Raw genomic sequence first — 15,581 nt, 5'->3', positions numbered from 1 at the left:
CCGAACAACTCTAGTTTCTTGACATCTTTGTCCGTTCCCCCTGTCTTGTACTGAGAAGTTTTCGACCTCTGTTGAGACGATTCCACCACCAGAGAATTTGGTTGTGGGTGGCTGAATAGGAACTCCATGCCTTCGCTGGGACGAAGTACTTCTTATCCGCTCTCTTGTTTATAGGCGGAGTGGACGCAGGGGTCTGCCATATTGTGGTGGCAGACTCCACGATTGCTTCATCAAGCGGAATAGCTATTTTGGAAGAGGCCGGAGATCTCAGGTTTTTAAGGAGCTTATGGTGTTTCTCCTGCACCTCTGCTGTTTGGATGCCTTGCGTGAAGGCCACCCTTTTAAACAGCTCTTGGAACTCTTTGAGATCGTCCGGAGGATGGACGTCCCCTGGGGCCATGGCCTTGTCAGGGGAAGATAGTGAGGAACCGCTACGGTAAGCCTCTCTGGACCCCTCCGGGTCCTGTTGACGGTGATACATCCTCTCACTAGATACTTGCGAGGGAAAATCTCGGGGTTCCAGAATCAACTCCCCCTGAGATATCTGCATTTCCGTCCCTGTCCGCGATTGCCCTCGGGGATATTGAACCGTCTGGGGGGGATCTGTCCCTGGGAGTATGCCTATGGTGTCTATGCCCCGCGTGATAGGGGCGACCATGGCAACACGGGCACTGTTCCGAAGATGGAGACCTGGACCACTCTGGAGGCGCATACCCCCTGCGTCTGGGGGAGCGAGATCGTCTGGGTGATTGAGATAATTAAGAGAGTGATTTGTGGCAGTACTCCAGAGGTTCAAAGCCCAGGAAGGGCGATGGTGGTCCGAGCCATGGTGATGCTGGCTGTAGGAACGGGGATGGGGGCTCAGGGTATACTGGAGGTGACCCCTGCCGCCTCGTTGGAGTCCGCAGCATAAGTGGAGGGTTTAGAGCGAGTAGCCCTGCAGCCCTGTCTGGAGAAGGGCTGCGGTGCCGGGTTTTCTGTGCTGCCTTTACCCTCCCCTGTGGGGCTGGCTCCACCCCTTTCCGCATCAGGGATCTCGGCCCCGCTGTCTGCGCCGCGCTCGGCACGCTCCGCTGTGGTGCCGCGCGGGTGGTCTCCCCCGGTGCCTGCAGACCGCATGCCTGCGAGCTCTACACCGCCGGTTCCCTGGGGGTCGGTGCCGCTAGCTGCGGTGCCGCCGCTTCCAGCGCTTGCCTGGCCGCCGCCCTGCCCGCAGAGCGGGGCGGCTGTTTGATTATCGGAGGCTCAGCCTCTGCCACGTGCGTCTCCGCGCCGCCTCCGCCGCTCAGCTGTGACTGCGGCTGGGGGCTATGCACTCCACCCGTCCCGCTTGCTGTGGCTGCCGGCAGGGATCGGGTTGGTGAAAGCTTCCTCCGTTTTTGTGCTGATGGGGTTAGGGAAGCAGCTTTCCTTTTATGGGCCCCTGCGGGTCCCTCCTGCTGAGGCCGCTACGACACGTCTGGCTGGAGGGCCTTGTCAAAGAGCAGCATTTTCAGCTGCATCTCTCTGTCCTTCCTTGCTCTGGCTGTGAACTTTGCGCAGAAGGAGCATTTCTGGGCGACATGAGATTCCCCGAGGCACCTAATGCACTGACTGTGCCCATCGGAGGCCGGCATCGCTTCGCGACATGACTCACACTTTTTGAATCCTAAAGAGGACATTGTGGTGAGTCTTTGAGTTGTTAATAGGGTACTTAGCACCTCCTCTGTGCCTCTTCCCCTCTCGGACTCAGCCTGCCGCGGCAGGAGGCCTAATGGCCTCATGTCCCTGGGCCTCCGCTGCTCCGCTTGCTACTAAGGCTGTAAAACTTTACTTTTTACTCTTTTCTTTTTTTTTTTTTTTGAAAACAATAACAAGCTAACTTAAGCTAAAAGACTGAAAAAGAAACTCTAAACACTTTAAAAACATGAAATATGCTAACTCTGGCCGTAGCCTGAGCGGATTCCGTCTGCAGCCGATGGCGGTTAAAGAGGAACTGGCGAGGACCGGATCACGCACATGGCTGGGAGTGTGCAAGGGAGCGGCGCGCGCCAGTGCATCCGCGGTCCGGCAAAAAATGCTAGAAAGATCCGACCTGCAGCACCGGGGCGAGCCCGACACCTATCGTGGAGCACCCACGGGGACACTCAAGGAAGAATAACAGATACCATCAAACCATAAAGCCCAAAATTGGGAAAGTTAAATGCATAAATAATACTGTTAATTCACTGCAGACATTAAAGTCCCAAACAGTAGAAGAGCCCACACAAGTAACCAGAAAAGTATGGCACAGTTTGAACCTCTCTAGTCCAGCACCCTCAGGACCTAACTAGTGCCATACAAGAGAATCTGCTAGATCTTGGGAGGTCAATATTGTCTAGCAGCATTACCAACACTTTCTCTGTTTACTGGCTCTTGGAAGACATTTAGGGGTAAATTAGAAGTAAACAACAGCACAGAACACCAAGGCTATGTAAATAGGTTGCTCTGCTAATCCCAACCAGGTGGGGGTGGGGGGAGGAGGAGGAGGGAACGACAGTGACTTTTAAAAATAACCTTATGGAGCACCCAGCTGACTACACCGTGCCAACAGGTCACTCAGCTACTCTCCCCCCCCCCCCCCCAGTAAAAACTCAGCAAACAGGCCACTGCTTAGAGTATGGCTCCCCCAAGCCACATACTTTGAGAATGGAGAGTAATGGAGCAGGGGCCAGGGGCCATGCTCCACAACAAAACTTGATTGGCAAGGGACCAGTTGACGTGGTTCAGTCTGTGCATGCCTAGGTGGGTGGAACAAGCCCCCATAAAATATTTACCACTGGGGAGCTAGCCCCCGGCACTTGGTAAGCCCTGGAAAATGTGAAGTATACAAGCCTTCACACCACGCAGGCCAAGACATGCTTCTCTCTGGACGCATGATCCTTACTGCACAGCTGGCACGTGGTGTGGCAGGGCGAGGGCTAGCTACATTTTGTAGTGGGGTGTTTGCTAACCCATCTGCCACATGGTGCCGGCCACATACAAATGTGAAGCGCAGAAAAAAAGATGTCTCGGCCTCTCCTGCTACATCCTGTACAGGGAAGAAGGCTTCACCCTGCACGGGGCAAGACATGCACAGTCTGATCCCCACAGCTAAGCTGCCATGTAAGCAGGGTGGGGTGGAGGCTAGCCCACCAGACAAAAACCAGATCCTGGCTCTCCTGATGCTTCCATGCTGGGGCTCTCTTTCATAACTAGAAGCTATCGCCATGCTGATCACAAAGAAATGAATTCAAATTGCAGGGCTTCCTGCTTCCTACTTCCTGCAACCCTGGAGATGAAAGCAGGCAGAACATACACATTCTGAGCACTGTAGGATACCTTGAGGCCAATTAAACTGAATTTAAAGTAACACCGTTTCCACACTACCATTAATTCAAACTTGGTGTTACGCTGTATCCAAGGGTCAACGAGAGAAAGTCGACTTTAGCACACATTAAAACTGACCTACTGGTAGTTGCACTTAAGGCAGTCTCATTGTAAAATCAAGCCAAGTGTCTTAAAATTGACTATATACTATAGTGTAAAAGCCTGAAAATTATGACTGGTGGGTGTAAACAAACTTTATGGGACCTCAGGAAACATGGCCACATCCATGTTAAGTGGTTGTCCAACTAACTAAAACTGTGCCAGATTTTGGATGTTGCAGATGAGAGAATGCTGGACTAGAGAGTTTCAACCTACACTAAAATAAAGAACAGCAGCAAAACACAGAATGACGAAGTAGGGTCATTACTGAAGATGGGATGTGAGAACAGGCACTTCCAAAGTAGATTAAATGTATTTCGTTCCTATCATCTGCACCATTTATTTAATTGGGACAGAATTTCAAAAGATTAACAGAAACAGTAAACACAAAAACAGTACCTTTTCTACAAGAAATGCTTTCTAAATTTTCAGCTAGGAAGCTTGTTTAAGATTCATTTGCTCTGAGGATATTATTCTGACAAAACCAAGAAGAACAGGGCCAAAATAAGATCTCTTTTTTTGTCCTAACATATGCCACCTTGCCAACACTTCCAACACTTCTGATCTCAGATAATATTTAAACATCACATACTAAATTTCAAAGCATTTAATATTTTTCTCCAAACACTAACATATTGTGATATTACACAATCATGATTTATGGAAAAAAGGAGGCGGAAGGGCTCAATCCCCTCTCCCCAGCAAAGCATTTTAAATCCTGTATTACTAGGTATATATAAAACTGAATTCTTAAAATAAAATTGTTAAGCTTTGAGTACTACAATATCCAGACTAATAACTTTAATGAGCAAAAAGTATACATACAAATTCAATCTTTCGATTAGAACTATGTTTTCCTGAAATATATTATTAAAACTGCATCAAAATATACTTACTTTATCACGGAAAAGAGTGTTCTGTACAACTGGGTGAAAATTTCATTGCTGTCTTCTAGCTCAAAGCATATATTATAAGATTTGACCCAAGCAATATTCTGTGTTGGAGGAGAAAGAAAAATGTATAGGAGTTATTACAAGAATTTGAAAAAGTCATAATAAGAAATAGTATATTTCTTAGCTTACCTCAAGTAAATAAAAATATCTATTGAACTGTGGGCTTTTTGTATCTTCTAGTCCTTTCAGCTGCCTTGTTATAAACATGAATATATCCTAAAAAGAAAAGTGCAAACTATAGTAATTTATTTCATTACACAACGTATGACTGTATTTATCTACATTTTCTAAATATTCATTTTCAACCACTAACTGCATTGCTCCCTACAGAACTCACACAAATACAGAAATACATCTATCCCTTGATTTACGAACACTGTGTTTAATGAAAACTTTTGTAAGGTGAAAATTCATAAATCAAAAATAAAACTTCCATTAATTTCACTGTAAAAAAATTGACTTAGTTCCTGACTCCCCCAAAAAATTACCCAATATTTTTTGCCAGATATGTTACAATACTATACAAACATAATAAGAACAGAGGCACTTCATTGCTTTTTTCTGACATTTATTACTACTAGTCTATGCTTAGATAGCAGTACAGAAGGTGGTGTTAACACAACTTCCATTGGATCATCTGCGTCATCATCAGAAACAGCTCCGTAATAACTTTAACCTCCTTAATTAGGGTTTTATTTTCAGCTTTTGAGGTTTAGGATCAGCTCACAGTGATGAGGGTTTATGAGCAAGTGATGAGGTTGAGGGATGAAAAAGTGACATAAGTTTGTACTGCAGCCCTCTTTTTCCTGTTGTACAACTCCTGATAGCATCAAACAGCTTCATGAATTTGTCTCTTGCATCCTGAATTCTGTTCTAAGTTTGGGTCATTGTCATCAAGAATTTGTGCAGATACCTCCAATGCACTGAAAACTTTTAAGTGCGTTTCAGTGTCCAGCATTTTTTGTGATTCAGCCAATTCTTCCTCCTCATTTTCTGATAACCTTTATGCATCCAGCTGAATTAATTCTTCATTAGTCAATTCTTCATCATGTGACAATAACAGGTCTTGATCATCATCTGTGTCTACCTCATTGAATCTGGCTTGAGTTACGAGATGGGCTGCAGAACTTGAATGTCTTTCACTTCACCCTCAAAACCACAGAAATCATTAACATATTTCAGCAATAGCTTTTTCCAAATACCATTCAGGATACTTGGAGTAATTTTATTCCATGCAGCTATGATAATTTCTATAGCCATCTCGAACTTGTAGTTCTTCCACAACTGCTTAATTGTTGGTTTGTCTTCTCCGTCTGATGCAGATATCAGACACTCATCACCAGCTGCAAATAGTGAGCTTTAAATGTAGCAATGATGCCTTGATCCATTGGCTGAAAGATGGAAGTGTTATTTGAGGGCCAAAAAGATCAAATGTTATCACCGTAGTCTTCAGCATTGATAGGGTCATGGGGGGCATTATTGAGGATCAGAAGACATTTATTATCCAAGTTATTTTCAGCAAAATATTTTAGAGATGAAGGATGAATGGTAGCTTATTATGTAATCAGCAAAAACCTTTCTTACCCATGCCATTTGATGTGAACTCCAGACAGCAGGTAACGATGCCTTGTTTAAGCACCCTCGAATTTTCCGAACAGTAAACAAGGAGAGGCTTCAACTTCAGGTCTCCTTCCAAATTTCCACCAAGAAGTAACGTCAGTCGATCCTTCGAGGCCTTGATACCTGCTGCTTTTGTTTTATCGCTTGAAATAAAGGCTTGAGAAGGCATTCTTTTCCAGGAAAGTCTTACTTTGTCCACATTAAATTATGTCCTCAATTTTCCATTACAATGCAGCTGGGAAAATGATCGCTGCCTGAATATCAGCAGATGATGCTTCATCTCTAACACACAGACTATGATAATGTGAACAGACTTTACAATGCTCAAACCAACCACAACTTGCTTTGAACGTTAGTTTGGTGGCCCCACTTGCCTCTCTTCCTGGGTTTTCTTCTTCAGGTCCTCAAAGACAGGGCTTTTGCCCTTAAGAGGCGGAGGCTCAAAGGCTTGTTGCGTTCATTATGGCTGTCAATCCAACATATTAAAAGCCTTTCAACTTTACCCATTATTGCACCCCGGCCTTTGTTATTTAATGCAACTTCTAGCTCCACCAACATATGCTTCAAGTTTGGTAGTCACAGATATTGCTTTCCTTGGTTACATGGCCTCAGTGACAGCTTCTGAAGAAACTTTCTTGTCTAGGACGCATGACGATCACAAATAAAGATAACTGAAGATGAGTATCACTCACAGTCAAGGTGACATGAACACAATGAAGCATGCGAACCAAATGGGAAGAGCTGGGTGGCTGAGGGAAATAAGTCAGCCTCACACTGCATTCTGCTGTATTCCTCCACATTGATTGCTTAAGAAGCGGACACTCAGACAAAGGATGGTGGTTCTTTGTAGTGAAAATGTTTGTAAATTCAAAAATAGGTATACATTTACATTGCTGTGCGAAAATTCATAAATTAAAATTTTGTAAATCAAGGGATAGGTATATCAATTCTCACTGACCCTGGCACCAAGGACAACAAACCTATGAATAATTATATGAAACTTTCATCTCGGCACCAACATCAGGAAAGAGTTAATATTAAGTTTCACATAGCAACGTTCAGCTTCGTGGACATAAGCTACCCTAGATAAAGTTCCATCCTTCACTTCATAGAATCATAGAACACTAGGACTGGAAGGGACCTCGAGAGCCCATCGAGTCCAGTCCCCTGCCCCAATGGCAGGACCAAGTTCTATCTAAACCATCCCTGATAGACATCTATCTAGCCTGTTCTTAAATATCTCCAGAGATGGAGATTCCACAACCTCCCTTGGCAATTTATTCCAACTGTTTGACCACCCTGACAGTTAGGAACTTTTTCCTAATATCCAACCTAAACCTCCCTTGCTGCAGTTTAAGTCCATTGCCTCTTGTTCTATCCTCAGAGGCCAAGAAGAACGAGTTTTCTCCTTCCTCCTTATGACTCCATTTTAGATACCTGAAAACCGCTATCATGTCTCCCCTCAATCTTCTCTTTTCCAAACTGAACAAGCCCAATTCTATCATCCTTTCTTCATAGGTCATGCTCTCTAGACCTTTAATCATTCTTGTCGCTCTTTTCTGGACCCTCTCTAATTTCTCCGCATCTTTCTTGAACTGCGGAGCCCAGAACTGGACACAATACTCCAGCTGAGGCCTAACCAGCGCAGAGTAGAGCGGGAGAATGACTTCTCGTGTCTTGTTCACAACACACCTGTTAATGCATCCCAGAATTATGTTTGCTTTTTTTGCAACAGCATCACACTGTTGACTTATATTTAGCTTGTGGTCCACTATAGTCCCTAGATCCCTTTCTGCTGCAGTCATTCCTAGACAGTCTCTCCTCATTCTGTATGTGTGAAACTGATTGTTCCTTCTTAAGTGGACTACTTCGCATTTGTCCTTATTAAACTTCATCCTGTTTACCTCAGACCATTTCTCCAATTTATCCAGATCATTTTGAATTATGACCCTATCCTCCAAAGCTGTTGCAACCCCTCCCAACTTGGTATCATCTGCAAACTTAATAAGCGTACTTTCTATGTCAGTATCTAAATCGTTGATGAAGACATTGAACAGAACCAGTCCTAACACAGACCCCTGCAGAACCCACTTATACTTTTCCATCAGGATTGAGAACCATTAAGAACTACTCTCTGGGTACGGGTATCCAGCCAGTTATGCACCCACCTTATAGTAGTCTCATCTAAATTGTATTTGCCTATTTTTTTTTAATAAGAATATCATGAGAGACCATATCAAATGCTTTACTAAAGTCTAGGTATACCACATCTACCGCTTCTCCCCTATCCACAAGGCTCGTTATCCTATGAAAGAAAGCTATCAGATTAGTTTGACAAGATTTATACTTGGACATGATCCATGTGGTGAAAGGAAAACTTGTGCATCCTCTTGCAAGCTGAATTTTCATTTCATGATTTAACCATTTGATTTTGGGTACAGAGTAGCCTATTTTGTTTTAACTAGAATTGTAACTTGTATACAATGCTTTCCCATCTCTTACCATTCAAGACAATCCTATTGATCCCTGGTTTCACAGACAAAAACCAACCAATAAGAAAAGGATATGAATGCATTCTCTCAACCTTCAGTTTGTTAAAAGATGTTGCTCTGTAAACTTCATTTATGAATCTGATAGCTCAAAAGGAAACATTAAACATTGCCACAAAATTAACAATTCTGTATGATTCAGTGGTTTGGTAACTGACAAAAATCCCTAACATTTAAAACAATCTTTCCTGCACTCAAATCATCAAGCCACACTGAATAATTAATTCAACCAACTCTAGACCTGGTTCTGCTTTGCCTGGACTGGCTTCTCCTCTCAGCCCCTCTCCGATTGTTCAGCCTCCTGGGACCGCTTTTCAAGAAGTGTGGGGCAGATGCTCCATCATGTTACAATGAGATAGTAGTCGGTGATAGGAAGACTGAGCATGCAGCCAGACTGTCTTAAGACCTAACACTGAACAATGGAAACTGGAATCAGCTTTGCCCAACTACTGTAGAAACAGGAAGCCATGTATCTAACATTAACTCAAAATGTACATTTCTGTTCCATATTCGACATTAATACCAAAAAGATCTTCTCTGGGACCAACACAAAAAGGAGCAACATAATCAAAGTAGCACCTATGTGTGGAACAAATATTTCATAGTAGAAAAAGGTGGAACATGATCCAATAGTTCGAAGTTGAAGCCAAATGATTTCAGAATAAAAATAGTAGTAGTAGTAGCAGCAGCATCCTTCAGTCTACGTAGACTATGGATCATGCTCTTCGTAGTTCCATTTGGGATCATCATTTGCAGCGTCAACTGTGACTGTGAAGGCCCACACGAGAGTCACAGTCCTTGCTGCATCTGTTGCGTGTGTACTGGGTGTCTGGCAGGTCCTTTCTGTGGGCTCGTGTCTCCTCTGCTAGCTGTCTGATCCTCATCTCACCCTTCTGAAGGCCTATGTGTAGTTCCTGCCTCCATCTGCAGCGATTGTCTGCCAGCTCCTCCCAACTGTCCAGCTCAATGTCTACCTCCCTGAGGTCCCTCTTGCAAACATCTCTGTAGCACAACTGGGGGCGTCCGGGAGGTCTTTTGCCAGAGGCTAGCTCTCCACATAGGATGTATTTTGGGATCCTTCCATCATTCATCCTGTGGACGTGGCCGAGCCAGCGGAGCCGACGCTGTCTGAGGAGGGTGTGCACGGTTGGAATTCCAGCTTGCTCAAGGACGGCAGCGTTGGACACACTGTCCTTCCACGATATTCCAAGGATGCGCCTGAGGCAGAGCAAGTGGAAGATGTTCAGCCTCTTTTCCTGGTGGGCATACAGGGTCCAAGACTCGCTGCCGTAAAGGAGGGTGCCGAGGATGCAGGCTCTGTAGACTTGCATTTTGGTGTGAGAGTGTACAGCTTATTGTTGTTCCACACTCTCTTGCTGAGTCTGGAGAGAGTTGTGACTGCTTTACCGATCCTCCTATTTAGCTCAGTCTCCAATGACAGGGTGTCAGTGATGGTGGACCCGAGGTAAACGAACTCGTGGATGACCTCTAACGAATAGTTGTCAGTGCTGACTGATGGAGGGTCAGCAACGTCCTGACCAAGTATGTTTGTCTTCTTTAGGCTGACGGAAAGCCCGAAGTCCTTGCACGCTTTGGAGAACCGATCCAGCAGTTTCTGAAGCTGGTCTTGTGTGTGTGACACGACAGCAGCATCATCTGTGAACAGCAAATCTCTGATGAGGACTTCCCGCACCTTGGATTTAGCTTTCACACTTGCAAGATTAAACAGTTTCCCATCAGATCTTGTGTGCAAAAAGATGCCATCTATTGAAGATCCAAAGGCGTGCTTCAGGAGGAGCACGAAGATCCCGAACAATGTCGGAGCAAGGACGCATCCTTGTTTGATGCTGCTCCTGATGCTGAAAACATCCGATAATGTGCCATCATATTGGATGGTTCCTCTCATGTCTTCGTGGAACGACTGGATCATCTTGAGTAACCGTGGTAGACAGCCTATCTTGTGGAGCAGTTTGAACAGTCCATCCCTGCTGACCAAGTCGAAAACCTTGGTCAGGTCAATGAAGGCAATATAGAGTGGCTTCCTCTGCTCCCTGCACTTCTCCTGCAGCTACCTCAGAGAGAAGACCATGTCAAAGGTAGATCTCTCTGCATGGAATCCACACTGTGATTCAGGATACACCCTCTCAGCAATCTTCTGGAGTCTGCCGAAGATGACAAGAGCAAACAGTTTACCAGTGATGCTTAGGAGGGAGATTCCACGATAACTGTTGCAGTCGCTTCTGTATCCTTTGTTCTTATACAAGGTTATGATGTTAGCGTCACGCATGTGCTGTGGAACCTGTCCCTCTCTCCAGTACAGGCACAGTAGCTCATGTAGGGGTTCCAGGAGAGTGTCCGTGGCACACCTGATTACCTCTGGTGGTATACCATCCTGGCCAGGGGGCCTTTCCTACTGCAATGTCGTCGATGGCTTTCTTCAGTTCATCCACAGTTGGCTCCTGGTCCACTTCGTCCATTACTGGTAGGAGCTCGACTGCATCGAGGGATGTATCAGCCACAATGTTCTTGCATGAGTACAGCTCGGAGTAGTGTTCAACCCAGCGCTCCATCTGTTTGGCTTTGTCAGTGATGACTTCACCACATTTGGATTTCAGAGGTGCCATCTTGTTCTGGGTGGGTCCTAATGCCTTCTTGATGCTCTCGTACATTCCCCTGAGATTACCGAAGTCAGCACTGGTCTGGATGCTGCTGCATAGCTTGATCCAGTAGTTGTTGGCAAAGCATCTGGCCGTCTGCTGTACTGTTTTTCTGGCTGCTCCGAGTGCTTGCAGGGTATTATGGCTCGGCGAGCGTTTCTACTCCAGGAGTGCAGCGCGCCTCTTTTCGATGACTGGAATCATCTCATCAGAGTTAGCTTTGAACCAGTCATTTGTGTTTCTGCCTCTTCTTCCAAACACCAACAAGGCCATGTTGTAAACTGTATCCCTCAGATGCTGCCCTCTGGATGTCACATCAGCACCCCCCAGGGCTGCTGCGCAGATTCTCCTCGAGGGTGTCTCTGAACTTTTCAGCTCTCTCCGAGTTTGCCGTCTTTCTGACATCAATGCGGGGCCTTCCAGTTGGTTTAGAGCAGTGCAGCTTCTTGGGAATCACCTTGAGTTTGGAGCAAACTAGCAAGTGATCTGTATCGCATTCAGCACTGTGATAGCTGTGTGTCAGAAGGACGTTCTTGAGGTTATCACGTCTAGTGATGACCACATCTAGTTAAGGCCAGTGTTTCGAGCGTGTGTCTCTCCACGACACTCTGTGCTGTGGCTTGGTTTGGAAAAATGTGTTTGTGATGCAGATTGTGGTACGTGCAAAGTTCGAGAAGACACTGACCATTTTCATTCATTTTTCCCACACCGAAGCGGCCTAAGCAGGAAGGCCATGAGTCACGATCGGCTCCAACTCGCGCATTGAAGTCACCCAAGATGTACAGTTGTTTGCAAGCAGATATTTGCGCTATGGCAGCACTAAGTATAAGATAGAAATTGTCTGATTTCTGGTGCGGCATACAGGGTTGGAGTGTAAGTGCTGATCAGGTTGACAGGACCGGTGCCAGTTTGAAGTATGACCTGAAGGAGTCTTTCTGATCCGCCCATGATTAATTCCACCATTTGTAGAAGGGTGTTTCTGATGGCGAAGCCAACATCATGCGCCCTGGATTCTTCTTGGGCTTTACCCTGCCAGAAAAAGGCGTAGTCCTTTTCCTTTAGAGATCCCGAATCTGCGAGTTGCGTCTCTTGCAGAGCAGCAATGTCAACTTGGAGCCTCTTCAGTTCCTCATTGATGACAGCGGTCTTTCGGGTGTCGCTCATGTTCTGAAGATCTTCAGTCAATCTGGTCAGCATGGTCCGCACATTCCAGCAAGCAAGCTTAAAACTTTGATGGTTTCTTTTTCTTGTTGATTTTCTTATTGGTTTGCCTGGTGCTCAAATTTCAGTCACTTGTCAGGTTTGGAAACCTTAAGCCTCACGCACCCAGTGAGGTAGGTGAACTGTGGTGGGACAGTACTCTTCTGGCTGGGGGCTGCCCAGCTTGAGGCAGGCGGTGACTGTCCAGTGAGATGCGACGATCTCTCCCACCGTCAAAGGCAACCCCTGGTGCTCGTTCTCTACACCAACCGAGCAAGAGCATATAACCGGTATCTGTTACCTCCCATGTTGGTTCAACGCTGTTAAGCCATGCTGGAGTACCTCTCCAGACACAAGCTTGGGCAATTTTTTGGGACCCTGGGCTGCCCAGACACCAGTGTTCCCCTCTCAGCTTTACTGATGTAGTCCAAAAGAGAGGATAACCTCTACATCCGGTACCAGCTCAGCTGCAGGAGTTGCCGGGTCAACGCCACAAGTTGGCACAGAACCGCCTTCAGACTCCCCTCTGGATTTTCTGTCAGGGTTTACTCCCTTAGCCTTACTCCTTCCCAGGATAACCCACAAGGCAGTGGGGCAGAATAAAAATAGGGCTCAAGTTTTTAAATGAAGCCAATTAGCAAGGCTTGCTGAGGATTCTCCATCACTGTCAATTTTTAAATCATAGAAATGTAAGACTAGAAGGGAACTCATTGGGTCATCTAGTTCAGTTCCCTGCAGGCCTGGACTACTAATATTGAGACAGGCTTAAGTGTTATCTAGACCTGATCTAACAGATGTTTGTGTAAACTTTTCTTAAAAACCTTCAAAGATGGACACTTCACTACCTTTCTGTGTAATCTGTTCCAGTGCCTAGCTACCCTTACAGTTAGAAACATTTCCCCTGATATCTAACCTAAATCTCTTTTGTTGCTATTTAGGCACATCACTTCTTGTCCTACTCTCAACGCAGAAAGAGAACATTTTTTCTCCCTCCCCTTCATTAGGTATGATTACCTACCTTACATAACTATTGTTCTTCAAGGCATACTGCTCATGTCCCCTCCACACTGCGTATGGGTGTATGCCCATGAGCACAGCTGCCAGAGATTTTTCGCCTTATAGTACCTGTAAGGCCAGTTCTGGCAGTCCCTGAAGCCCCATATTAAAGCACATGTATATGGACCACTACTGGTGCCATGCCCTCTCAGTTCCTTCTTTCCATCAGCAACAATAGTGGAGGAGGAGGGCAGGTCATGGAATTGACTTGAACACCATATCTCAAAGAAAAAGAGTTACAAAAAGTAAACAACTATTTTTTTCTTCTAAATACTTGCTCATGTCAAGTCTATGTTAAGTGACTCACAAATAGTACCCCTGGAGATGAGCTCCCATCATGGGTGTGCTGTTTGCAACAGTACTCCACTGAAGCTGGCAAAATTCTGATCTTGGTAGGTGATGGCATAAGGGGATGCGAAAGTATGGACTAAAGACCAGGTAGCACCTCACATGTCTTGGATCAGTATCTATCAGTATCTGAAAGCTTACAATCCAGTGGAAGGGGTGGTCAAGATAATTAGTGGTGACATCCCTGCTTGTTCATAGCAAATCTTGATGAATGTGGTTTTCCACAAAATTCTCCTCAGAAGAAACTGACAGGCTTTTCATCCTGTTTGCCATTAGGACAAACAGCTGTGTTGACTAGTGAAAGGCTTTGGTTCTCTCAGTGTAAAAGGTTGTGACCTATCTAGAAACCAAAGAATATAAGCAATCCTCCTTGTTAGCCTTGTGAGGCTTTGGAAGGAAGTCCAGTAGGATGATGTCTTGATATTATTGCAACTGACACACTACCTTTGGTAAAAAACACAAGTGAGGGTACCACTGGACCTTGTCCTCATACAACACCTTCTGTCAAGCCTCTTATCTAAGAGACCCTCCAAACAGAAATAATTGTTATTAAGAAAGAGGCCTTCCATGAGAGCAGCACTATGCACGTTGCTCAAAGGGAATACCCATGAGAGCATCAGATTAAAATCCCATAAAACTGCGTTGCAACCCTAAAGGTAAAATCTCTCCAAACCAGTGTTGGCATGGCCATGCTGGGGGTTACACAATTATTTTTGCCTTGTTCCTCTTGAACATTAAGAGGGCTCCTATGGACAAGGGGCACTGGTGGAAAATTACATAATAACCTCCCTGTGATGATCACCCGTATGTTTTATGAAAATTGGCTTATAAATATAAATATGCATAACTCAGAGATGTTTTAGACAAAGTAACTTGTGTAACCAACTAATTTTAATGTTACAATCTGCTGGATCTGTATATTATATGTTGGTGCATGTATAATTCTACGTGAAGTTAAAAAAATGAAACATGAGTCTGTTTATAGTTTTACATGTGCTAATTACAGCCTTGTTTACCCTGTAAGTCTAAAAAGTGTTTGCTGCTAGAAAGATAAGTGACATACTACCAGATGCTGAAATCCATTTTCATTCAGTGTTTTTCCATGGGATGGGGTTATAGAACAAGGTTTTGTGCACTAGGGGAAAGTCTAAGCAATGGGAAGCTATCAGGTCTCAGTCTCAGCCTGCCTTGTGGTTTGCTGGACATACCCTAAAGAGCTGTCAGGTGAAATCTTCAAACCAGAGCTATTCTTTTTGTGTGAGTTGAGTCAACAGCTTTTCATAGTTCTTGGTTTCTTCTTAGGGTAAGGATCTATTTCCTAAATGAAGTTTCCTAGTGAAGTTAGAATCAGCTATAAATTTTCTTTTCATTTCAACAACGTCAGTTTCAATTTAGCAACTTAGTTAGACCGATCTGTTTTTACTTATGACCATTTAAATCCCACTGTGTATGCTTCATAAAATCTTTCATTTATGACCAAGCACAGTGTAAACAATTACTGAGGTGGGAGCAGTATGAATATGAATATCTATGAATATCTCCTGTTCATTGATAAAGGGGGCTTACCTGGTCAGCCCCTCTGTGTAAAACATTTGCATAGAAAAAGATGAAATTATGTGAGGCTTTGATTGCTTTTGAGGTTTGATTTCCTGGGTGCTGTGCCCTAGAGTTTCATCCTCCCAGAGGTGAAGTGGATCAGTGTCTGCATTACT

General features: G+C 44.8%; 1 protein-coding gene across 3 annotated transcripts in view; it reads right to left on the bottom strand.

The window, feature by feature from the left end:
* The window catches only part of PDS5B (PDS5 cohesin associated factor B), a 312,170-nt gene that overhangs the window by 242,326 nt on the left and 54,263 nt on the right, over nucleotides 1-15,581 (bottom strand). For all 3 annotated transcript variants that reach the window (XM_074986372.1, XM_074986368.1, XM_074986369.1), the window contains exons 4-5: nucleotides 4,569-4,655; nucleotides 4,383-4,480 (exon numbers count right to left, since the gene is read on the bottom strand). In XM_074986372.1, the coding sequence (XP_074842473.1) occupies nucleotides 4,383-4,480; nucleotides 4,569-4,655 (185 nt within the window). The remainder of the gene's footprint in view (nucleotides 1-4,382; nucleotides 4,481-4,568; nucleotides 4,656-15,581) is intronic.

The sequence above is a fragment of the Carettochelys insculpta genome, chromosome 1, assembly GCF_033958435.1.
Source record: "Carettochelys insculpta isolate YL-2023 chromosome 1, ASM3395843v1, whole genome shotgun sequence".
Taxonomy (NCBI): Eukaryota; Metazoa; Chordata; order Testudines; family Carettochelyidae; genus Carettochelys; species Carettochelys insculpta.
Note: the sequence above shows the minus strand (reverse complement) of the source record. Positions and strands in the feature narration are given on the sequence as shown.